Consider the following 25,856-nt stretch of genomic DNA (forward strand, 5'->3'; position numbering starts at 1 on the left):
GGAGATCACATTTGGACGTGGAATGGCTTAAGTAAATATCACTCTGCTGAACATGCCCAGATCTCTATTGACCTTGTTCAAATCTTTCTATTGCTTAAACCCTACAAAAATCATATTGCTTAAATCCCACTAATCCCAGAGTTGTAAAGACTGATCAGTTGTGTCTAGCTGGTCGGCCTTTTGCTCAGTGATCTTTTCGTATCCATCTACATGTCCAAGTGTCTTTTAAGTGTTGTTTTTGCGCCTGCCTATATTACCTCCTCTCATTCCCTATTCCCAACACACTTCAGTGAAAAAATGGCTCCTCGGGTTCTCATTAAATCTTTCCCCTCTCACCTCAGACCTATGTCCTCTGGTTTTTTGATTTCCCCTGATGTGGGCAAAATACTCTATGCATTCACCCTACAAATTTCCCTTGTAATTTTATACACCTTTATAAGATTACCCCTTAGCGTCGTGCTCTCTAAAGCTCAAGCCTTCGTGTCTTGGCAACATCCTTATAAATCTTCTCTGCACCCTTTCCAGCTTAATGACATTGTTCTAATAGCAGGGTGTAAAAAATTGAACACAATACTTCAAATGCGGCTTTGCCAACGTCTTGTACAACTGTAACACAAGAGGATGTTGTACAACTACAGGTATCAGTAAGTCAACAACAAAGGCATTAAGTCTGGTTATCTTTGAAAGGATGTTTCAACGATGCAGGATTGTTGGGCATATTCATTGAACTCCACAAGTGGTTATTGAAGCATAGGCTGTAATATAATTTAAAAAAGATATACTGTTTGTAAGTATTTGAACATGAAGAAATGGGATTAGAGCTAAAGCACTCATTTGACTAACTCACAAGCTGGTTATGGATACATGCAATGGAAGAAAGTGAAAAAATAAACTGAATGCTCCAGAACAGTTATTTCTGTTCTTTAAATTACAGATGTTGTTTTTGTAATAATTTAAACTTTCGGTGCTAAACTTTACTGATCCAGATTGTCTTTATCCTTGTGCAGAGTTTGTTGGAGGGAGTGGCGAATGTACAGTGTCAGCTGCGACTGAGCCTCTTTGATACAACATACTCCCATTTCTTTGGCAGAACTTGGAAGAGTTCTCCACAGCCCATAAAACATACCCACGGTCAGCCAGCAAAAGTATCATTTAACCAGGTAAGATGATCTTAAATGAATGTGACCTGCAGGGGTTTACTTGTAGTAAGGGTGGTATGTTGCTGAATTGCTGATATAGCAGATGTGCTGAAGATCTCTGCTAACTCAATGTGTGAATTCAATCGAGGTGAATCACATGTAGGACGCCATTTTCAAAAAGAAATGTTTTTCGTCGTATCAAACCCAGGATATTTGTGTGAACATTTTGATATTTTTCTTGGCACATGCAACTCTCTTATGTAAAGCTTCTCTATTTTGGTTCGCCCATTCAGTTTATCTTGGTATATGTTTACTTGTTCCATTCTGAAGTCAACATTGGTGAAGTGTTGACCATGAATACTGCCTTTTTTTTGTGGACAATACCTAAAATGCAACGAGCTTGTATTATAGTATGGACATATATTTGTGCAAGTTATTTTTGTGTACCAAGCTTGATTTCTTCTTGTGCACTGAAAGACAGCACATCACAAAACTGTCAAGACTTAGTAGAGGTCTTGTTGAATGAAATGGGTACTTAGAATTGACAATGAGCTAGTCCAGGAGTTTCAGATCAGCTTGTCAGCGTAATGACTGAGGACTATAGGGATTTACTTTTATTGAGATAAATTAGTATTATAATTCAGACTGCTCTCTTGTGTCTTGGCATCATGTGTTTGTTATCTGTAAGATGCCTAACATCTTTTTGTGCTGAGTTAAGTGCTTTGGTATACCACTCAATGTTATGTTGCACATTGGAGGTCTATAACTGCTGTCATTTTGTAAATAAGTAAGTAAGTTTATTGGCCAAGTATTCACATACAATGAATTTGCCTTGGTGCTCTGCCCACAAGTCATCAATAAGATTTAATTTACTGCTCAGCTGTCCTTAATACCATCTGTTGAAATCTCACAATTCCCCTCCAATGAATCTAGCATTAAGTACATCTCCTGAATGACACTGGTTACTTGCACCCAGAACCAGATTCATGAGTATACGGAAGTCGTACATTGAATCAATCGTAGCGTGATTTATTGTCTTTGGGGAGGTTGCAGTTAACATATAATTTTGACAGTTCTTTGTCCTAGTTGGCTGATTCTGAGACATGGTGCACATGGTACATATAAAATATAAGATTATTAAGGGATTGGACAGGCTAGATGCAGGAAAAATTATCCTGATGTTGGGGGAGTCCAGAACCAGGGGTCACAGTTTAAGAATAAGGGGTAGGCCATTTAGGACTGAGATGAGGAAAAATGTTTTCCCCCAGAGAGTTGTGAATCTGTGGAATTCTCTGCCACAGGCAGTGGAGGCGAATTCACTGGATGGTTTCAAGAGAGAGTTAGATATAGCTCTTAGGGCTAGCAGAATCAAAGGATATGGGGAGAGAGCAGGAATGTGGTACTGATTCTGGATGATCAGCCATGATCATATTGAATAGCGGTGCTGGCTCGAAGGGCCGAATGGTCTACTCCTGCACCTATTTTCTATGTTTCTATGGTACCATTGTCGGGTTTCCCAAATTGTCAAATCTCTTTATTCGAAAGTTCCACCCTTAAATGTCCATAACCCTGGTATACAACGTATGTTCAGGAATGAAATAAGAACCATTTGTCTTGTAGTCTGACTTTATAAAGAAAACATTTTAGTGTCTTCCTTTACAATCGTAGTCAGATGGGTTTGGAGCAAGTTGCATTCATATCTCCTCCGCCTTTGATTCTTTCCCAGTAGTTGTCCAAGGATGGCGGTTAAATTCTCGACAACCTTTGACATCTCATTCAGTTTGAGCTAGAATGGAAACATGGTCCCAGAGTTATAAAGACTATTACTTCTGGTCTGACTGGTCAATTAGGTGCCTTGGGACATTTGAACCTGCCCTGATGTAGTTATTTGTGTTGATTATGGATGGCCAAAAGTGGTAAGTTTTCTAAGCATTGACATTTGTCACCATAATGAGCACAGTGCAGCAAAATATCGCATTCAGCCCTTCTAAGCAATAATTATGAAACTTCATCAGCATTGCTATTATAATGAGTAATTTCACCATTGTAAGAGGTAAACTTTACGCTTGATGAATTGTAAGAATGCTTTTGATTGCTGCTTAAGACAGGATATGTCTATCATAAACTCACACTCAGTGAGCGTTAATCTATGATGCATGATCTATATTTTACTTACTCTAAGGTTATTAACAACTAATTGTATGACCTTTAACTAAGCATCAAGTTGAAATACATAGCAAGAATAAATTAAATAGCATTCCAAAAGGTTATTCAACACATTAATTAAATACACTGATCCTATATCCATGCAATTCCCTTATCTTCTATACCATTATATAATTGCCCCTCACCAGAAACACCATGTTTCTTAAGGTTCTCTAAAAATTGAGACGTTTGACATTAGGGATAAACCACATTTCAGTCTAATCTTTATTCTGTTGAATTCTATTTCAGTTAGACACTTTTTGGCTCTATTAGTTGTTCTTCTAAATCAATTGAATATATTGAGTGTTAAATTTATGTTGATTCATAGATGCCTTTCAAATTATTATTGCTGTTATGTCTGTTCTTTTTTGAAATCTCACTTGTTTGTATCACATTATGTCTGCAAGTATTCAAACCTCTTTTCATCATGTAACCTCGCAATTTCCAAAGTAATCCTGTAATCCAAATGCATTCCTATTTTAAGTATCATTTGCTGATTTAGAAGATCTGAATCAAAATGACTTGCCAAACCTGAAACCTTAACTGTTTCTCCCACTGCTGATGCTTCTGAAAATGTTATTTGGCTATTTCCAGCATTCTTAAAATTTTTGTTATAGTGAGCTTTCAAAACTTGTTTTGAAGCATGCACAAACTAAAATGAAAAGAGTTCATGTTCCACTTTAGTGTTGATTATCTTTCATTCCCTGAACATATTCCTTTTGATAGATTGGTACATTAGGCTTGAGAGTTCAGTGTACAGATATTTGCCATTTTGATGTTAATTAGTAGCTACAAGAATATAGAAAGGAAAAAAAAAATGCTTTTGTTGCAGGGCAATGATTCAAAGCAAATTTCTATGTTACAATTCAAAGTAATATAAAGAATTCATCGCTCTCATGATTTACAATATGTTATGTAACTCTGGAATAGCGTTATAATGCTTTAATTTAGGAGAGGTTCAGTGACATCATTAATGTTGACAGCAGATCACAGCAAGTGGAAGGAATATCTGACAATATCTCTGGCATACATTTTAGAGGAAGCTCGTCCCATAGCTTTGGAGGCGGGGGAGGAGGGTGGTGTTCTATCTATGCTGCAGTATTATGCTTCATTTAAAAAGTCATGTAGGAACAGCAGCCTATAATGTATTCATCTTTGACAATTAGCATCTATGGAAAAGTGATTTCTTGATTAGAACCAACCTGGGCACAAGGAAATATTAGTCACATTTAGAAATGGCTTCGCTGGGATACCGAGGTAAGTGACAGCTATGTGTACTTCATGGGAATTATTAGGATAGAATTCAAAATATTTAGATGAGACACTAACATAATCTCTCTCTCTGGACTGCCTTAGTTCAGTGTTATTTATTCATATTTGGTATATTTATAAAGCAATAAAATATTAAATCTTCATTTCATCAGAAAGTAAAGATGTGCATATGTATCTGACTTTTGTGATTGTTTTAATGGTTAGTTAACAATTAATGACACTCAAGTACTTTTGAAGTGTGGTCTCTATTGTGTCAGTATATAGTTGAGTTGATGGAAGCAAGTTTATCTTAATTTATGTGCCTCATGCACCAAATATAAGAACCCCTGTTCAGGATGCAACGAGGTTTGGAGTTTAAAGATGGGCTACTTCATTATTCTGAGAAATTGCTGTCATTATTTAAGAAGCTGCATGTTTATCATTATAAGAGCACACGGAATGAATTTATATATCATGAGTTGTGGGAATTTAAATGTAGGAAGTGAGCTTTGGTGTCTGTAGTTTAAGTTCTAATTTCGAGCTGCTCTGTGTGGCAAATTTGTAGCTTTTCCACTTCAACTTTGTTCATGTTTATGGAGCTGAAAATACTTTGACCTTAAAGTTACTTGTGCTTTTCGCTGGTGTACATTAGGAATAATAAAATATTGTCTTGCTCTGCTGTTCCCTTTCATATTTTGACATTGGCAGGAGGCGAGTTTGTACTTGTAAAATTTTCATGGTATTGGAATGAAATGTGGCTTGAAAGGTTATACATATCAAATAGTAATTTGTATTGAGGAAGTATAGGTGGGTCTTTGGTTCACTCAAATTCTTGTGTACTTCACAAAGATATTTATGACCACATCTTTTGTGTTGTGCAACTGTTGATATAATTTGGGTGATTTTATGTTGGAAAGAAGATGCTAGGACACATGAAAATCCTGCAGAGAAATTAGTAGCCAAATCTCCCAATGTCACCCAGAAATTGTTCTTCCCTGGCCTTAGACAGTTTTCAACTTCAAAGCAGCAATCTTTTTTGATCTTGTGCAAATTGTTTGGTTTTATTAGGTACACATTTTGGGTTACGTGAAGCTTTTGCAAATATGTTTTGAAATCATACATGCAATGCTAATATGGCTATGTTTGCATTGGTGCTTGGTTTGGTGGGTTAAATATAAAAGCAGCATCAACCATTTTTCTTGCTCCCATAGAAGTCAGTGGCTCAAGAGAGAGAAGATTGGGAGAGTGATAAAAAGATGGCAATAAACAGTGTATGTTATTGTGAAATCAAATGAAGCTCTCTTGATCATTGTGCATACTTGTACAATTGTAATTGTGAGATACAGTGAGAGGCTTTGTTAGGTAAACGATTAAATAATTGTGCAGGTAATACATATCCAGTATTAGTGCTGTTAATTGTAATAAAGATCATTTAGTTTTGTAATCAGCAGAGGAGATGCTGCAGAGATGATTTGTTCTCTTCATGAAAGTAACTTTTCTATTCAGGAATAGTTGATGCAATCAGTTGTCCGATTATTATTTAGAATGATTGTAAACAAAGATGAGCCAGGCCAAACTCGATGATCATTAATTTGGCGGAGATGGGGGATATGAGCAATTGTTCATAAGATTCTAAGTCTGCAGATGTCTCTGGTGTGTGAATGTATCATTGATAAATCGATAATAAAGGAATAGAGACAAGCATGGTGCAAAACAGAAACCACTTGAGGAATTCAGATGGTCAGGCAGCACCTGTAGAGGCAGAGGAATAGTTTTGGGTTGAGATTCCACATCAGGACTAGTGTGGTAGTTTTACAGTGTTGTAATCTTTTTACTGTAATCATCAAGTTGTTATTAAAAATATCAAGTGCCTGTGTGAGAAAGATAACTATAAATTGTGGCTGAATAAATGGAAGGGGCTGGCCCGTGACACGAAACACGAAAAGGCATGTATTTTTCAACATAGTGCCACTGACATTGAATGGGTTCTGTTTAATTCTGAAATCATGGATTGAGAGGCCTTTTGAAGATGGAAGGATAAAGCTGAGCACATGGAATTAAGATTCACACTGATGTAAGAGGAAAGAGGTGAATGCTGAAGAAAATGTCTCTGGAGCCTGTGGGTACAAATGCCTCTGATCTAAAACAAAGGTTGGGGTGGTATTCTATTTCCCTCCTCCATATGCTCATCTCCCATCACTCTCCCATATTATTCCTTCTGACTTTACATTTCACTTCTCTCCTTTCCTATCTGACACACTTTAGTCTCCTTTCTATTGCTATCCTTTCACACTCCACTCATCTACTAATTATCCCCACTCACCTGTATGCCAAACTTTGCATATTACCACATGCCAGACTTTGCCCAATATAAGAGCAACTGGCTGCTGCTCTTGTCCAAACAAACCTCCCTGCAAGGCTGTAAGTAAAAATGGCCTGATATACATGTGTTCTTGTGTTGGGTCCATCTATTTATCACCCCCCCCCTCACCTGTGTCAACCTATTACCTGCCACACTTTGCCCTGCCTCTCCCCTTTTCTCACTTTCTTCTACCCCCCCCCCTCCCCCCTCCCGCCCCCCCCCTCCTCCCCCCTCCCCCCCCAATCCCCTTTCCTCCCCCTCCCCTCCCCTCCCCCCCCCCTCCACAATTTGTCTAAATGTAGACTCTCGAACCATAAGGTCACCTATCCATGTTCTCCAGAAATCCCTCTTAACCTGCTCCAGCACCTTGCATTATGTATGTTTGTTCTTATTTGAAGAGTTCCAGCAGAGGGCAGTGTCGCACCAGTAACAGAATGTTCATCACAGTGAATTCTTTTTTCTGTGAACTTTGGTGATTATGTGAGCACCCATTACCTTGACATCCTTACTTTACACCACAGCTGTTTCCCACTGATGTCACGGCATATCTGCTGCAGACTCTAAGGGTGCATCATTTTCTTCATTAAAACTCTTTTTCACTAATCCTAATCTGAATCAATGGCAAGCAAGTACACAAAAATCAGGATTGTTTTGTGTTTTGTGTGCGTGTATGTTTGTCTATTAAGAAATCCAAAGGTTTGGATCTGAAGATTATGATGTTTTGAATTATCTTGCTGTTAGAGGGGAGAGTTGATTTTTGAGTGACCTGACGTGTTCAGTGAATTGCTGGGCCCATTGCAGATTACATTCCAATAAACATGGTGAAGATCAATTTGAGATACTTTATCTTTGTTGGGGTCTTAGACAGGAAAGCACTTAGAAATAGATTGTAACTGAAATACTTGTTGACCTATTTGCTCTTTTTTACTGAAGGTGAAACTAATCACTAATTATTTTATATTCTGATGAACTGTATGAAACATTTCCATTGTTAACTTGTCTTCTATTTATTACAAATTTTCCTTGGGATTAAATAACTTTTTAGCTTTGGTATACTGCCCATATAAGCTTCTTAACTTGTATTTCTATGTTTCTCCTGGGAATGGTTTCAGTGATCCATATCACTTTGATAGTGCTTTTTGGCAGCAGACTTTTCTCGAACCATGGGAACTGCTGTTGATTCATTAATGCCCGGCAGGAGACGTCGATGTGTGGAGTGAGAGGGATAGCTGGAAAATAATTACAGTTGGATTAAAATCAATTATTCTATTATTTTTCAAAAATAAGTTCTGATGTTTTAGATGTGCTAATTTTACAGGAAATGCTGCTATCACTTGGGGAAATTTAAAAAAGCTTTCAGAAGTACTGTGGAAATATTAATAAACATTTACAGTCTCAAAGTTCTAGTGCTCCCTAAAGGGTGTGCTGGATGGCCGGTCAGTCTGGAGATGGTGGGTCAAAAGGCTTGTTACCATGTTGTATGTCTCTGACTCCCATAAATATTTCCCCTTTTTCCCTCTCCAAACGAGAAGACTGTCTAATGCTTACCTTCTCTGATAACACACGAAGGACCAGTTTCTTCTTTCCCATTGTGTTGGAGGTCTCCCATTCACCACAGAGCCTCTTTGGGAGGAGAGGACCAGGCAGCCATCTTTGAGCAGGAAAACAACCCCAATGAGGCACCCATGAAGATTTCATTGTCCCTCTTTTATCTTCTTTATGCACTAATATATTAGAGTATAATCATTGCAAGAAAATGTACAGTTTAACATCCCATCTCCCAATGATGTTACTCCTCGATCATTTAACACAAAATTTCTACACAAATGTTAATTAGTTGAACATTATGAAGATCTTTTGCTCATTCAACAAATGCTACAATAATATTCCATCTTGAAATTGTTCTGAGTGTTTTGAGTGAACATAGGTTCCCTTAACACAAAATTAATTTACTTCACACTAAATACTAAAAACTGAATACCTCAGCCGAGAAGAGGAAGACAGGGTCAGATTGTTTGCATTACCCAGGACATTACAACCAGACTATAAGGGATGCACCTGTAGGTGGGTGTTTTTGAAAGTAATCAGCGCAATTAGGATTTAAATGAGTGAGTGGTCAATCTATTCAACGCTGGCCATTGGGGAAGCGGTTTGTTCTGATTCTTTCAAATACAATTTAATTGTAGGTTTCTTTCAGCACGTAACACTTAGTAATAGATTTGTCGAAATTTTAAGAGACTGCATATAGAAATGGAAGCATTCGGAATAGGAAAAGGTGCCTTTTGGATTCATGGTTCCAAGTCACAGATTTTTTCATGGTCTGTTACTGGCTTATTGATAAAAATTGGTTATTATGATTAGTCAACTGCTCTATAATTATATATCATAATGTACTAACTATAATGGGTGGCTCCCTGGACTTCAAACGTGAACTTGGTCTTTCAATTCCTAAGTTCTTATTATATAATCCAGATTGTAGCGTGTTCAAGATTTATTAGACTTGCCAAAATAAATTGCAGCGGTAAGGCTCCTTGTGGATATCACTAAGGAATAAAATGAGATCATGAATGAAAAAGATAAATGTGGGCAAATTCAGAACTTGTGTTGCTCTGATGCAACAGTTCATTATCCTGATCCATTTGTCAAGTATAGCTGCTCAGAATTGCATATTCTGTTTAAACGCAGCATTGGCATTAACATATGTCTGGCACTTTATCGCAAATTCAAACTTACTTAATGCAGCAATTCACATATAGCACTTGCGTAGGACAAATTTTAATTATGCTATTAACAGTAATTATGCAATTGAAAATGAATATTTTGTATAGCAGTGAGAAGAGACTGTAAAAGTTAATGTCTTTTTGTGAGTTTCTTGCAGGTAATGCAATCTGAATGCATAACGTACTGATTTGCTTTAAATTATTTCTAAAGCGTCTCATCGTGAGCTCCATATTGCTGCAAAATGTAGATAAGCTGTCTGGCACACTAGATTTTTTTTTGTGCACTAAGTATTCATGAAATGGGGTTGCGTGCTGTGCCTTGGAAATTCATTTGACATAGATGCTTTTTTGGAGGTGCAGTGCTGTTAAATCAACTTCAAAGTTTAGCATTATGTCGGATTTTGAAAATGAAAGTGCTTTTCACCTGCTGCTTATTTTACAGGGTTGTAAGGGCCACTTTTTAAATCCCCTAAGCAGTCATAATATCAGTCTGAAGAGGGGTCTCAACCCAAAATGTCACCTATCCATGTTCTCCAGATGCGCTGCCTGACCTGTTGAGTTACTCCAGCACTTTTGTCCGCTCGTACTATAAGATATGAGACAATAGACAATAGGTGCAGGATTAGGCCATTCGACCCAATGGTCAAAAATAGATGGTTTTTTAGCTGCCAAGGGGATAAGGGGCTACGGGGAGAGGGCAGGGATATGGACCTAGGTATGGTTAGTATAGTAGACCTGAGTGATCTCCTGGACAAGGGTCGATCGCCTGGATTGGGGTCGGAGAGGAATTTCCCGGATTTTTTTCCCGAATTGGACCTGGGTTTTTATCCGTTTTTTTGCCTCCCCCAGGAGATCACGCGGTTCTTGGGGTGGAGAGGGGTGATAGCGGTATAAAGGGGAGGGTAGTGTCTTGTGTTCTGTGTCTTGTGTCTACTGTTTGTGGGTAAGTGTGTCTGTTTAGTGTTCAGCCATGAGTGAATGGCGGTGCGGGCTCGACGGACCTGGTGGTCTACTCTCGCACCTACTTTCTATGATTCTATGATTCTATGATCCTTCGAGCCAGCACCGCCATTCAATGTGATCATGGCTGATCATCCCCAATCAGTACCCCGTTCCTGCCTTCTCCCCATGTCCCCTGCCTCCGCTATCTTTAAGAGCCCTATCTAGCTCTCTCTTGAAAGTATCCAGAGAACCGGCCTCCACCGCCCTCTGAGGCAGAGAATTCCACAGACTCACAACTCTCTGTGAGAAAAAATGTTTCCTCATCTCCGTTCTAAATGGCTTAGCCCTTATTCTTAAACTGTGGCCCCTGGTTCGGGACTCCCCCACCATCGGGAACATGTTTCCTGCCTCTAGCGTGTCCAAACCCTTAACAATCTTATATGTTTCAATAAGATACCCTCTCATCCTTCTAGACTCCTGAGTGTACAAGCCCAGCCGCTCCATCCTCTCAGCATATGACAGTCCCGCCATCCCGGGAATTAACCTTGTAAACCTATGCTACACTCCCTCAATAGCAAGAATATCCTTCCTCAAATTAGGGGACCGAAACTGCACACAATACTCCAGGTGTGGTCTCACTAGGGCCCTATACAACTGCAGAAGGACCTCTTTGCTCCTATACCCGACTCCTCTTGTTATAAAGGCCAACATGCCATTCGCTTTCTTCACTGCCTGCTGTACCTGAATGCTTACTTTCATAGACTGTTGAACAGGACCCCCGGATCCCGTTGTACTTCCCCTTTTCCCAACTTGACGCCATTTAGATAGTAATCTGCCTTCCTGTTTTTGATACCAAAGTGGATAACCTCACATTTATCCACATTAAACTTCACCTGTCATGCATCTGCCCACTCCCCCAACCTGTCCAAGTCACCCTGCATTCTCATAGCATCCTCCTCACAGTTCACACTGCCACCCAGCTTTGTGTCATCTGCAAATTTGCTAATGTTACTTTGAATCCCTTCATCCAAATCATTGATGTATATTGTAAATAGCTGCGGTCCCAGCACCGAGCCTTGCGGTACCCCACTGGTCACTGCCTGCCATTCTGAAAGGGACCTGTTAATCCCTACTCTTTGTTTCCTGTCTGCCAACCAATTTTCTATCCATGTCAGCACTCTACCCCCAATACCATGTGCCCTAATTTTCCTAGTTACATCCTTGTTACATATGCTACATATTCATTGTAGCAGTCCCAACCTCCTGCACTACTTTGCACTACTTTGTATCAGGCACACTCACCACACACACACACACTGTGATTAGGTATGTAAGCACTTTCAGTATCACTACGCCACACAGGCAAAGGAGCTGAATAAAGGAGTAAATTAAGGCAACTGAAACAACCTGAATTGTGTCGTTATTATCAGGAAATCAAACCCGAAGACACAACATGGTGGCAGCGGTGACTTTCGAGTAAAAAACCGCGCTATTGTGAATCGCTATTGTGAATTAGGAACAGCGGCTGCAGAGAAATTGATTTTTTTTTGTGCACCCGCCTAACAACACAAGATGGCGGCCTCCACAGCAGCAATGAGCCTCCACCCTACGATGAACTGGGACGCCGATGATGTGGTGGAGGCGTTCAAGAAATTCAAACAAAAGAGCCAGCTGGCATTCAAAAGCTTCCTGAAAGGAACTGCAGATGAAGAGAAGGTCAGTTATATTTTACTATGGCTCGGGGAGAAGGGTCTAGACATTTTTAACAGTTGGAGCTTAACAGAGCCCGACTGCAATAATCCGGGAATAGTCCTTGAAAGGTTTGCGAACCATATGGAGCCCAAATCAAACCACAGAATCCATCGGTATGAGTTCCAAGGGCTAAGACAAGACCCACAAGAAACAACCGACACTTTCCTGTCGAGACTAAGGAACGTGGCCAAGAAATGCAGATTTGGTGATGAAGATGACAGAATTGTCGACCAGCTAATATGGGGGTGCGCCCACCAAGAGGTCCAAAAGTCCCTAATAGGGAAAGACACCCTCAACCTAAAAGACGCCGTAGATGCTGCCAGAGCTTTCGAAGCCACAAGGAAACAAATGTCCTCCCTCTGCCTTCAAGTTGGCTCATCTCAAAGCAGCACCAGAGTGAATATAGACGCTCTCTCAAAACGTGACCCTGGCTCCACCTTAAAGGCTCCAAAGCAGACATTTTCTAGGCATGCAAACAAACAAGCAAGCCAAAGAAGCTGCTGGAACTGCGGTACAGAGCATGCATTTGATGATCGCAGGGAGTGCCCAGCATACGGGACTACCTGCAACTCCTGTGGGAGGCCTAACCACTGGAAGAAAAGGTGTAGGTCAACAAAATCATACAGCACCAAGCCAAAGCAGCAATGGTCAAAGAACGATAGAAATACGAGAAGGAAACAAATACACGCACACGTCCAACAGGAAGAGGAGATAACCTCAGATACCTCTGAGGAAGAATTCCTTGCCGTTGGGACCATTGACGTCCACGAAATGGGAAACAACAAACCACATAGCAACAGAGATGAAGCATATACTATAATACAACTACAGAAAAAAGTGGGAAAGAAAAGAACAACGATTAATCTAAGGCTCAAAATTGATACTGGAGCCCAGAGCAATATCTTACCAGTCAATCTTTACGGAAAGATATTCCCTGAACACATGACAAAAGATGGCAGCGTCAGGAAAGGAATCCTTAGAAGTAGCGATGTAGTCCTAGCTGCATACGGAGGTTCCATAATCCCACAGCTAGGCAAAACAATCATAGCAGGAACATACAAAGGGAAAGAAGTGAAATGCCCCTTCTACATCACTAAATCGAAAGGACCTGCTATTCTCGGCCTGGACACGTGCCAAAGACTGAAGATTGTGTCAATCAACCATGAAATCAAGACAAACTCCTGCAGAATTGACAGAAACATACCCATCAAAAACCGGCCGCCCATCAGGAACAAAGAAGAATTGATGGACATGTACCCAGAGTGTTTTGACGATACCGTTGGTTGTTTTGAGGAATACGAATACCATATCACAGTAGACCCCAGTGTGAAACCAGTGATCCACCCACCCCGCCGTGTTCCCCTTGAACTGAAAGAGAGGCTAAGGGAACAACTAAACGAAATGGAAGAAAAGGGCATCATCACAGCAATAACTAAACCAACTGATTGGGTAAATTCAATTGTTATCAAAGAAAAGCCAAACGGAAAACTAAGGATATGCCTTGATCCCAGGGATCTGAACAATGCATTGAAGCGCGACCATTATCCAACTCCAACCCTTGAAGAGATCACACCAGCACTGGCCGGTTCCAAGGTGTTCAGCAAGCTGGATGCTAGCAATGGATATTGGAACATCAAAATAGACCGGAAGTCATCAATGCTCACCACTTTCAACACGCCATTTGGCAGATTCAGATTCAACAGGCTCCCATTCGGGCTGAAGGTGAGTCAAGATGTCTTCCAGCGGAAAATAGATGAAACATACAAAGGCTGTAAAGGGGCAATCGGGATAGCAGATGATATCCAAGTATACGGCAGAGATGAAAACACGCATGATTACAACCTCCATGAGGCTATGGAAAAAACTCGAAGAGCCGGCATAAAGCTCAATGCAGACAAATGCATAATCAAAGAAAGGGAGTGCAAATTCTTTGGACTGATTTACTCTGCAGAAGGAGTGAAACCGGACCCTACAAAAGTGGATGCTATCAACCACATGGAGGAACCCAAAGACAAGAAACAGCTAAGAAGTTTCCTAGGGCTCATACAATACATGGGAGTCTTCATACCTAAGCTTGCTAATCACACAGCAAATCTCCGTGAATTGATGAAAGACGACGCTGAATTTGATTGGTGTGCTTCACATAGCCAAGATTTTGGGAAATTAAAACAACTCATCAGCAAAGAAACGATCCTGCAGTACTATGACAGACAGAAACCTGTAACACTCCAAGTTGATGCCTCCATGAGAGGAGTTGGAGCAGTACTGATACAAAATGGCCGACCTATTGCGTATGCATCCAAAGCACTCACTCCTACAGAATCAAGGTACGCAAACATAGAGAGAGAACTCTTAGCAGTAGTCTATGGCTGCGAGAAATTTCACACTTACCTATATGGAAGGTATTTCGACATCGAAACAGACCACCGCCCTCTAGAACAAATCGAAAAAAAAAAACCTCACCAAAGCACCAGCCAGACTACAGAGACTATTACTGAGGCTACAGAGCTACGACTACAACATCAGATACAAGCCAGGAAAAGACCTGCTGCTAGCTGACGCCCTATCCAGACTATCAACACATGACAAACAAGAGATGGAAGGGCTGAGCATAAAGATCCACCACATTGTGAGTGTGACAAGCGTGAAGCTGGAACAGATCAAAGAGGAAACAGCCAGAGATGAAGAACTCCAGCTCCTCACCCAAATGGTAATACAGGGGTGGCCAGAAAAGAGACAACAAGTTCAGCCTATCCTCCGCGAATACTGGACCATCCGTGATGATATTTCGGTAGAGAATGGAGTCCTGATGGCCGGATCACGAATCATCATACCCAAGTCCATGAAAAAAGAAATCCTCGAAAAGATCCACCAGGGACACTTAGGAATGGAAAAGTGCAGACTCCGTGCTAAATCCGCTGTGTACTGGATAGGCATGTACAAGGACATAGAAAAGCTGGTATCTACATGCCACATATGCCAAAAATACAGGAATTCACAACAGAAGGAGGAAATGACACCCAGTGATATCCCAAGCCGGCCATGGCAAACCATCGGAGCAGACCTGTTCACAGAGAACCAGCAATGGTATTTGATTATGGCCTGCTACTACTCCAAATTCCCATTTGTGAGAAACATAAAGGACTTGAAAGCTAAAACAATTGTGTCAATTGTTAGAGGGTTGTTTGCAGAGCAAGGAATACCTGAGCAGATCGTATGTGACAATGGAACCCAATTCACATCTCGGGAATTCAGAGAGCTGGCCACCGAATACGGGTTCAAAATCACAACATCTTCACCACATTACCCAAAGGGCCATGGGTTTATTGAAAGGCAAGTACAGACAGCCAAGAAAACACTAATAAAATGCCGAGAGGCAAAGGAGGATCCAAACCTGGCACTTTTATCCTTACGGGCAACTCCACTAAAGGCTGACATGAAGTCTCCTGCAGAAATGCTAAATGGCAGGAAATACAAAACCACCCTGCCAAGCAAAATCCAACCCCCTATCGACCAAGAAGAAACAAGGGCAAAATTGGCAGCTGCCCAGGAGGAGGGGCTGAAACAATACAACAAAAATGCACAGTACTTGCCTGAACTATTTCAAGGCCAAAACGTACATGCTCAGGATCCAACAACAAAGAAATGGACCCCAGCACAAATCACCAACAGGGCTGGAACCCCAAAATCATATATCATAGAGACAGAACCGGGCAGGCAGTTGAGACGAAACAGAATTCACATCCGCCCGACACCTGAAATGTCAACACCTGCAACTTCAAAGACAACACCAGCAACTCCTAGGACACCACCCACAGCAGCAGCAACACCTGCCATTGATGACAACACATTCTCACAAACTGCTACCTGTGAGTCATATAGTCAACCAGCACCAACCAATGGCCAGGAAACAACTCAACAAGTTACCAATACATCGAGTGCAACACTGCAGGCAACAACCAGATCTACTAGATCCAGGAGCAACATCTTACCCCCAGCGCGTTATCGCTAGCACTGGAAGGGACAAGTCACGCCAAGACATGACTCTTGACTGGCTACGCACTACCTGAAAGAAAACAAGCTGCCATTATCTATTTTGTTGTGTAGTATAGTAGAAAGCAGAATGCCATGAATGTGGGCAGAATAATCCCACGGTATCTGCTACAGGATTGCCACCCTCGCTCTGGCAATCCTCTAGTGTCACTAATTTTTGTTCCTTTCTTTTGAGAAGGGGGGATGTTACATATGCTACATATTCATTGTAGCAGTCCCAACCTCCTGCACTACTTTGCACTACTTTGTATCAGGCACACTCACCACACACACACACACTGTGATTAGGTATGTAAGCACTTTCAGTATCACTACGCCACACAGGCAAAGGAGCTGAATAAAGGAGTAAATTAAGGCAACTGAAACAACCTGAATTGTGTCGTTATTATCAGGAAATCAAACCCGAAGACACAACAATCCTCAAAAAAATCCTGAAGATTAGTCAAGCATTATTTCCCCATCTGCCGTGTTTTTTATTGAGACAACGTAAACAAACTCAATTTGCAGCAAAGGTGCCAAGAAAGTATTGCCGGGACTGGAAAATGTTAGCTGAAGGGAAAGATTGGATATTCTAGTGTTATTTTATTAAGAACTGATGTTGCCGAGTGAAGATGATGATCCTAGATAAAGTAAATAGAAAGCACCTATTTTTAAAATCAACTAGACCAAGGGGGACACTTGGGACCCCTTGGGTCTCGTCCCCTTGACGTGCGGTTGCGGTTGGGGGGGGGGGGGGGGGGGGGCTGCAGATCACTAACAGTCTGACCTGGTCAAATAACATCACATCAATAGTTAAGAGAGCGCAGCAGCGTTTGCACTTTCTGCGCCAGATGAGAAGAGCTCACCTCCCCCATCCCGTCCTCACCACTTTCTACAGGGGCACCCTAGAGAGTATTCTGACCAACTGCATCTCTGTCTGGTTTGGGGACTGTAAAGCCTCCGACTGAGAGTGGTGAGAACGGCTGAAAAAATCATCGCGACTTCTCTCCCCTCAATCGGGGACATTGCGAGCAAACGTTGCTTGTCTAAGGCCAGCAGTATTATAAAGGACCCCACACATCTCCATCATGGACTGTTCACTCTGCTGCCCTCGGGCAAAAGATATCGTAGCATAAGGAGCAGAACGTCAAGGTTTTGCAACAGCTTCTTCCCACGAGCCATCAGACTCTTGAATGCCATGTAAATGGACCATCCACCGTTATCTATTTTATCTTTTTTATCCGTTTTATCTTTTTATCCATTTTATCCTTCTGTATATTTTTGTGTTGCACGGGGAGCCAAATGCAACGGAATTTCGTTTAGAATTGCATATATCGATGTATTTCTAAATAACAATAAAGTTTTGATTGATTAATTGATTGATTGATTATACAAGCAGAGCTTTGAGCTTGTTTACTGAGCTACAATGAAGAAGGCTAACCAGGATTGCTTTGCAAAAAATGTGAGGGTGAGTGTCTAAGCAACAGAAGAGCTGGGGCAAGATTGATATTAGGCTGCATTACAAAGGTGCAAATAGATGGAATTAATGATTGCAAGGTGTATGAAACTTCAAACTCAATGCACCGTGGTTATAAATGCCATAAAAATTGCTGTAAACCTCATTGCTGCCAAGTGTTGATCTGTAAAAAGAAATCTCTTTAACAAGTTTTCACTGAAAATTGAATATTATTGGTTTCTGAAATAGTGTGATTTTGTTCTTGATGTTGGGAGTTGATACAGGTACAGAATGCTTATTTTTCACCATCGAAATTGAAAGATCTCGTGCTGCATGCTACCCAACATCAGTCTCGCAATCCTTGTTAAAATTATCCCATTAAAATTTCAATTTGTCTCACTAAATTTACATGGTCTGACTCCATTCTTGCAAATGCATTAATTCACACTTCCAGTGCATTAAATAATCTGTTTTGTAACTGAATTTGCACACACGCAACACATCTCTTTTTAATTAACCCCTGAAATAGGAGAGGGAAGAGTTAGGAAATCTGGAAGCCAAGGGAAATTACAAAAAAGGAACATGTTGTGATCCATTCCTGGACTGCGCTCTCAGCTTCCATCAGAGGTCCATCATTGTTACTACCCAATGAAAAATGTTGGGTGTTGCTGGACAATAGAATAACAAGGTCTTCGTGGATCAACCCGTCTCTTTATATTTTATTTTTGTTTAGTTTAGCCATACAGCGTGGTAACAGGAGCCTCGGCCAACCGAATCTGCACCGACCATCATTCCCTGCACACTAACATTATCCTACACACACACACGCAAGGGACAATTTACAATTATACCAAGCCAATTTGCCTACAAATCTGTACATCTTTGGAATGTGGGAGGAAATCAGAGATCCCGGAGAAAACCGACGCAAGTCACTGGGAGAACGTCCAAACTACATAGACAATACCCTTTGTCAGGATCGAACCCAGGTCTCTGGGTCTGTAAGGCAACACCTCTACCCCTGCACCACTGCTGCCCTGTGTACTATGATGATAGAAATGTTGGTATATGTTATTGCATTAAAAGCTGCACATTATTTTATAACATATTGCCATAATTGCACATCTGGTAAATATAACAAGTCTCTCTGGTTTCAGTCATCTTGTTGTGTACACAATTTAAAGTTTAAACTACAGTGAATATTGTAAAAGCAAGCATGCTGCTGGGAATATTTTGATAAAACCTCAATATATATCAGCAACTAATGAATCGACAAGTAAAATCTGGATCAAATCCTTGACATTTTGCGATGTGGCATGTCAACGCAATCTGTAACTGAGCGAAGTATCTTAGATCTTAAACTTTTAATTGTTATTTGAATATGGCCAGCGTTATAGTTTAGCTAATCTGAAAGCTTTGAATTACAAACTGTGTTTGCAGTGAGGCCTTGAGTCATAAAAATTGCTGTAGAGCATGGAAACAGATTCCTTTGGGTCAGCTCGTACATGCCAAACAAATTGCCTAATCGAGCTAACCGTACTTGCCTGCGCCATGTGCATCTACAGTTGCTTGCAAAAGTATTCATACCCCTTGAACTTTTCCGCATTTTGTCACGTTACAACCACAAACGTAAATGTATTTTATTGGGATTTTATGTGATAGACCAACACAAAGTGGCGCATAATTGTGAAGTGGAAGGAAAATGATACATGGTTCTCAAATTTTTTTACAAATAAAAAACTGAAAAGTGTGGCGTGCAAAAGTATTCAGCCCCCTTTACTCTGATACCTCTAAATAAAATCCAGTGCAACCAATTGCCTTCAGAAGTCACCTAATTAGTAAATAGAGTCCACTTGTGTGTAATCTAATCTCAGTATAAATACAACTGTTCTGTGAAGGCCTCAGAGGTTTGATAGAAAACATTAGTGAACAAACAGCATCATGAAGTCCAAGGAACACACCAGACAGGTCAGGGATAAAGTTGTGGAGAAGTTTAAAGCAGGGTTAGGTTATAAAAAAAATCCTAAGCTTTGAACATCTCACGGAGCACTGTTCAATCCATCATCCGAAAATGGAAAGAGTATGGCACAACTGCAAACCTACCAAGACATGGCCGTCCACCTAAACTGACAGGCCGGGCAAGGAGAGCATTGATCAGAGAAGCAGCCAAGAGGCCCATGGTAACTCTGGAGGAGCTGCAGAGATCCACAGCTCAGGTGGGAGAATCTGTCCACAGGACAACTATTAGTCGTGCACTCCACAAATCGGGCCTTTATGGAAGAGTGGCAAGAAGAAAGCCATTGTTGAAAAAAAGCCATAAGAAGTCCCGTTTGCAGTTTGCCATATGCCATGTGGGGGACACAGCAAACATGTGGAGGAAGGTGCTCTGGTCAGATGAGACCAAAATTGAAGTTTTTGGCCTAAATGCAAAACGCTATGTGTGGCAGAAAACTAACACTGCACATCACCCTGAACACACCATCCCCACTGTGAAACATGGTGGCGGCAGCATCATGCTGTGGGGATGCTTTTCTTCAGCAGGGACAGGGAAGCTGGTCAGAGTTGATGGGAAGATGGATGGAGCCAAATACAGGGCAATCTTGGAAGAAAACCTGTTAGAGTCTGCAAAAGACTTGAGACTGGGGCGGAGGTTCACCTTCCAGCAGGACAACGACCCTAAACATACAGCCAGAGCTACAATGGAATGGTTTAGATCAAAGCATATTCATGTGTTAGAATGGCCCAGTCAAAGTCCAGACCTAAATCCAATTGAGAATCTCTGGCAAGACTTGAAAATTGCTGTTCACAGACGCTCTCCATCCAATCTGACTGAGCTTGAGCTATTTTGCAAAGAAGAATGGGCAAAAATTTCAGTCTCTAGATGTGCAAAGCTGGTAGAGACATACCCCAAAAGACTTGCAGCTGTAATTGCAGCGAAAGGTGGTTCTACAAAGTATTGACTCAGGGGGGCTGAATACTTTTGCACGCCACACTTTTCAGTTTTTTATTTGTAAAAAAAATTGAAAACCATGTATCATTTTCCTTCCACTTCACAATTATGCACCACTTTGTGTTGGTCTATCACATAAAATCCCAATAAAATACATTTACATTTGTGGTTGTAACGTGACAAAATGTGGAAATGTTCAAGGTTTTGCAAGCCACTGTAAACGTTTCCTATCTGTGCAACTCTCCACTTGTCTTTCAAATGTTATAATTATACCTGCCTCTGGCAGTTAATTCCATATATACACATTATCTGTGTGAGAAAGTTGCTAATCGGGTCCCTTTTTAAAATGTCCTCTCTCTCACTTTAAACCTGTGCCCTCTAGTGTTTGACTCCCCTACACTGGGGTAAAGGACTGTGGCTATTCTGCACCCTAGATGATTGTACAAATCTTTATAAGATCATCCCTCAGCCTTCTATGCAAATGCATGACCTATTCAACTTCTCCTTATAACTCAAACCCTCCAGACTTGTTAACATCCCTGGTACACAAAAAAGCTGGAGAAACTCAGCGGGTGCAGCAGCATCTATGGAGTGAAGGAAAAAGGCAACGTTTCGGGCCGAAACCCTTGTTAACATCCCTGTATGGTTCTGGATATCTAGTACATGAGAAATACACAGTTGTGTTCAATAATGCAATTTCAACAATATTAGGCTTATTATTGTCATTTGTACACAGGTACAGTGAAAAGCTTTGTTTTGCAATCCAGACAAACTTAAATACCATAGATATCGATAAAGGGGAAGGCTCAGAGTGCAGAATATAGTTCTCAGCATTGTAGCGCATCAATTCCATGGACAAAGACCAATGTCCACAATGGGGCAGAGATGAAATAGACAGTACCCTAGCTGTGGGAAGGACTGTTCAGAACCCCAATAACAGTTGTGAAGGAGCTGAGTCTGCGCTTTTAAGCTTCGGTACCTTCTGCCGTACAGAAGCAGAGAGAGGGAATGATTGGGGTGGACAAGTCTTTGATTATGTCAGTCTGAAGAAGGGTCTCGACCCAAAACGTCACCCATTTCATCGCTCCATAGATGCTGCCTCACCCGCTGAGTTTCTCCAGCTTTTTGCCTACCTTTGATTGTGTTGGCAGCTTTTCCGAACAGCGTGAAGTGTGGTGGAGTCAATGGTGGGAAGTCTAGTCTGTGTGATGGACTGGACTACATTTACAACTCTCTGCAATTTCCTGCGGTCACGGGCAGAGCTGCTCCTAAATCTAGCTGTGACTTTTTGTACAACTATCGGGTAAAGACTATTCTTTAAATCACTTGTCAAGAGTGCTTCATTCATCCTTTATAAGGCCTGACTTTTCCACGAGGCCCACTTTATTTCTTTATTATAGGTGCACATTTTAATATTGTAGCAGCAGTGTTGAACCTGCAGAACAATTTGAGTCAATTCACTGCCTGCATGGCCTGCGGCTTCTGTGTAATAGAGTTTGGTCAAGATAGAAACCAGTAATTCATTATTTTCTATGCATGTTTGCAAGTGCCAGTAACAATTCACAATTGATCTTGTTCTTTTACTCAATCACAATCGTAAAACCATGCTGCACAGTTGAATTTCTGGGTCATAAATTTTCAACTTCTTTAAGTTACAGTGTTACAAATAATGAAATGCAACCAAAATAGGCCTTTTAGTACATTTATCTTCCTAAAAGGTTCATTTAGATTTGGTCCTGAGAATATCTCGTAGCATTGTTGAAGTAGAATCAACTTGTTCTTATCCTGTTTTGAACACTCCGCTGTGAATAAAAGTTTCACCTCAAATAAAAAAATTAGAGGATATCTAACCTAGTCAGCTCACATTAGCTGAATTGTGCCTTCTGCCGGCAGGATGAGGTCAATCTGTCTTTTTGGCTGAAGGAAATTGCTTGATGACCAGATGGAGAATGCATCGTGGCTGGATGCTTCGCTTCAGGGGATCTGAAAAATAAATGACATGGAATCTAATTCCCATACAGTAGCTATTCTGATGCTTTAGTTAACCTCCTGACTGCTAAATTATTCATGAAACACTCCACTTCAAGTTATCCCAGTATGCTATTACTGATCCTAGTTAATATATCGTAAATAAATTGCTGTAATATTTGATGCATGTAACCACTTTGCCATTAAAGTGACACAGCGTCTTCAAGTAGCAATTGAGAGATACGTCTCAATTTTGTTAGAATGCTGAGTAAGTGGTCCAAAACACAAACCTGGATGGCAGCTAGCCAAATTCTTTTAGTGGTGCCTGGATGAACACTTGCTTAGGTTTTCAACATGCCATGAAGGCTTCTGCTTTCTGTCAGTTCGATTTCGCTGAGTTGAATATCTTTGCCAGGTACTGGTCCTGTTTGCATTTAAAATAACTTTGGAGAGTCGTATTGTATACAGTATATACAAATCCAATGAATATATGTTTATTAGGTATTCACATCACCCATGCTAGGAAGCAGCAACATTTCAATGACATGTGGGAGAAGAATGATAAATGTATTTTTGCCCTGGAAATTACCTTCCATTTTAATTTGTGTTTGTTGAACTAATAGGAGTGAATATTGGATATCCTCAATTTATTTTCAAGATTCTGGAGCATCCCAAAGAACTAGAAATAAAACAGGAGTGGGCTACTAGGTCCCGTGTGCGATCCCCGCCATTGACTGAGGTCATGGTTCATCCTTTATCTCTATGTGACTTGGAAACATTGAAAATTGGTGCAGGAGTAGGCCATTCGGCCCTTAGAGCCAGCACCGCCATTCAATATGATCATGGCTGATTATCCAAAATCAGTACCCCGTTCCTGCATTCTCCCCCTATCCCTTGATTCCCTTAGCCCTAAGAGCTATATCTAACTTTCTCTTGAATACATCCAGTGAATTGGCCTCCACTGCCTTCTGTGGCTGAGAATTCCACACATTCACAACTCATTGGGTGAAAAAGTTTTCCTCATCTCAGTCCTAAATGGCCTACCCCTTATTCTTAAACTGACCACTGGTTCTGGGCTCCCTCAACATCGGGAACATTTTTCCTGCATCTAGCCTATCCAATCCCTTAAGAATTTGACATGTTTCTAGAAATTCCCTCTCATCCTTCTAAATTCGAGTGAATATAAGCCCAGTTGATCCATTCTTTCATCATATGCAAGTCCCGCCATCCTGGGAAATAACCTGGTGAACCAAAGACCAAACCTGCACACAATACTCCAGGTGTGGTCTCACCAGGGCCCTGTACAACTGAAGTAAGACCTCCTTGCTCCGATACTCATAACTTCTCGCTATGAAGGCCAAAATGTCATTTGCTTTTTTCACGGCCTGCTGTATTATCTGTGTGTATTGCATTTACAAGGCTATTAGATTAGGTTAGATTTGAAACTTTTATTGTTACATGTGACATGTCACAGTGAAATGCCTTATTTTGTATACCGAGGCATACAAAGAGTCGCCAAATAATGTGTGCCGACAAAGTTACACAGTACCCTTTTTTTGCCCCAATAGTCTCCCCTCTCGCCCTTGGTTCTCGATAACTCCCCCCCTACACCCGGTCCCCCTTAGTTCTCGGCAGCCCCTCCACGCTGTGTCCCCTCCCTCCCTTTGTTATGCTGCTGCAAGTAAGAATTTAATTGTTCCATTGTCGATATATTAATAACCCCTTCAAGGGTGCAATACCCACCACTCCCAATACAGTGGGGCATGGGTTTTTGATGATGCTGCCTTTTTGAGGTAACGCTCCTATAGATGGCCCCTTTGATGGTGTGGATGTCAGCAGCGATGATGGACTGAGCAGTGTGTACCATTCTCTGTAATGCCCTGCAACTTGAATTGCTGAACCAAGCTGTATTGCTAACTAGTCAATATGCTCTCTACTGTACAGCTGTAGAGGTTCAGATACTTCCAGTACTTCAATTGTACTAATGCCTTTTATGCGTTGAGAAAATTGTTCCATTCGTCAGCATTGCTCGTACTAATCCTGAACTTTTCAGATTAATTCAAATGACAAAATAGTTAAAAATGAATAATGAATTTGCAGATCTGTATAAATTACTAAACTGGAAAATAAGTTAGTAAATGGAAAAATCTGGAAAAAAAGTTAGCCATAAAAAAATCATTGCAGACAGCAAAAGAGATCTGGAATTATGTTAATGTAAAATGATTAAAAGGAAAGGTGTTTTCCCCATCTATGATAGTTTAATATTTTCTCCGTATTCTGTGTCCTTTTTCAGGCTGTTTATTTCCATATTTCCCTAAACTGTACTCACATTGCGATAATTGTGGAGGTGGTGGCTATCGCAAAGAAACATGAAGGAAATGAACAGATCCTCTCGTGTGGGTTTGGAATTCTTCAATTACCAAACAGGCAGAAGCTTGCATCAGAGGCCGATAAATCTAAAAAAGTTAAAAGGTCAGTATTTAAGGTTATATGGCTTTATAGAAAATAAATCTGGTTCAAGGGATTCTCTCCAAAGATGCACACCAGTGAAATATGGACAAGTTGGTCATTTCAAATATTCTGCATTATAAAAGAGGTACTTTGCAATGATAAATACTCACAGTACAGAAACATGGACAGACTTTTACGGTGCAATGATTCCAAAGAACAAGCTTAATTCTGGCGCAAATGTAGCTGCTGTGACCACGTATCCCTGGTTACAAAGCACATCAGAAGAAGTACAAGTCAGGTGAAGCTTTTGACAGAGTATGGATTAAATGCCTGATGCTGAATTGCATAAGAATAATCCCATGCCAAACTTCAACACCTAACATGGTTTATGCTGTTCAAAAACATTGTGACAGCCCACTGAAACAGGTTTAGTGTCAGTACCAATGCTCTTTAATGATTACACAAGAAATGTACCACCTGTGGAGTAAGTTTTAATGGTATTGCCATCACTCTTGAATCGGGTCCTAATCATCATGGAGAAATATTTCTATTGCAGATAACAATCGCTGCTTTCTATTTTTAGAATGGTGCTCAAAGCACCCTGTGGTGACTTTCTGTGACCTTATCTCAA

At 40.8% G+C, this 25,856-nt stretch overlaps 1 protein-coding gene across 3 annotated transcripts in view; it reads left to right on the plus strand.

Annotated features, from left to right (window-relative positions):
* The window catches only part of nphp4 (nephrocystin 4), a 204,821-nt gene that overhangs the window by 13,984 nt on the left and 164,981 nt on the right, over nucleotides 1-25,856 (plus strand). For 2 of the 3 annotated variants that reach the window (XM_033048073.1, XM_033048074.1), the window contains exon 3: nucleotides 1,008-1,160. Coding sequence is in view for 1 of the 3 variants with exons in the window: in XM_033048072.1 (XP_032903963.1) it covers nucleotides 1,008-1,160; nucleotides 25,068-25,246 (332 nt within the window). In the remaining 2 variants the exon portion in view is untranslated. Of the gene's footprint in view, nucleotides 1-1,007; nucleotides 1,161-25,067; nucleotides 25,247-25,856 lie in introns of all 3 variants that reach the window. The other variant, XM_033048072.1, reaches the window with a different exon arrangement.

This window comes from Amblyraja radiata, chromosome 31 (assembly GCF_010909765.2).
Source record: "Amblyraja radiata isolate CabotCenter1 chromosome 31, sAmbRad1.1.pri, whole genome shotgun sequence".
Lineage (NCBI taxonomy): Eukaryota > Metazoa > Chordata > Chondrichthyes > Rajiformes > Rajidae > Amblyraja > Amblyraja radiata.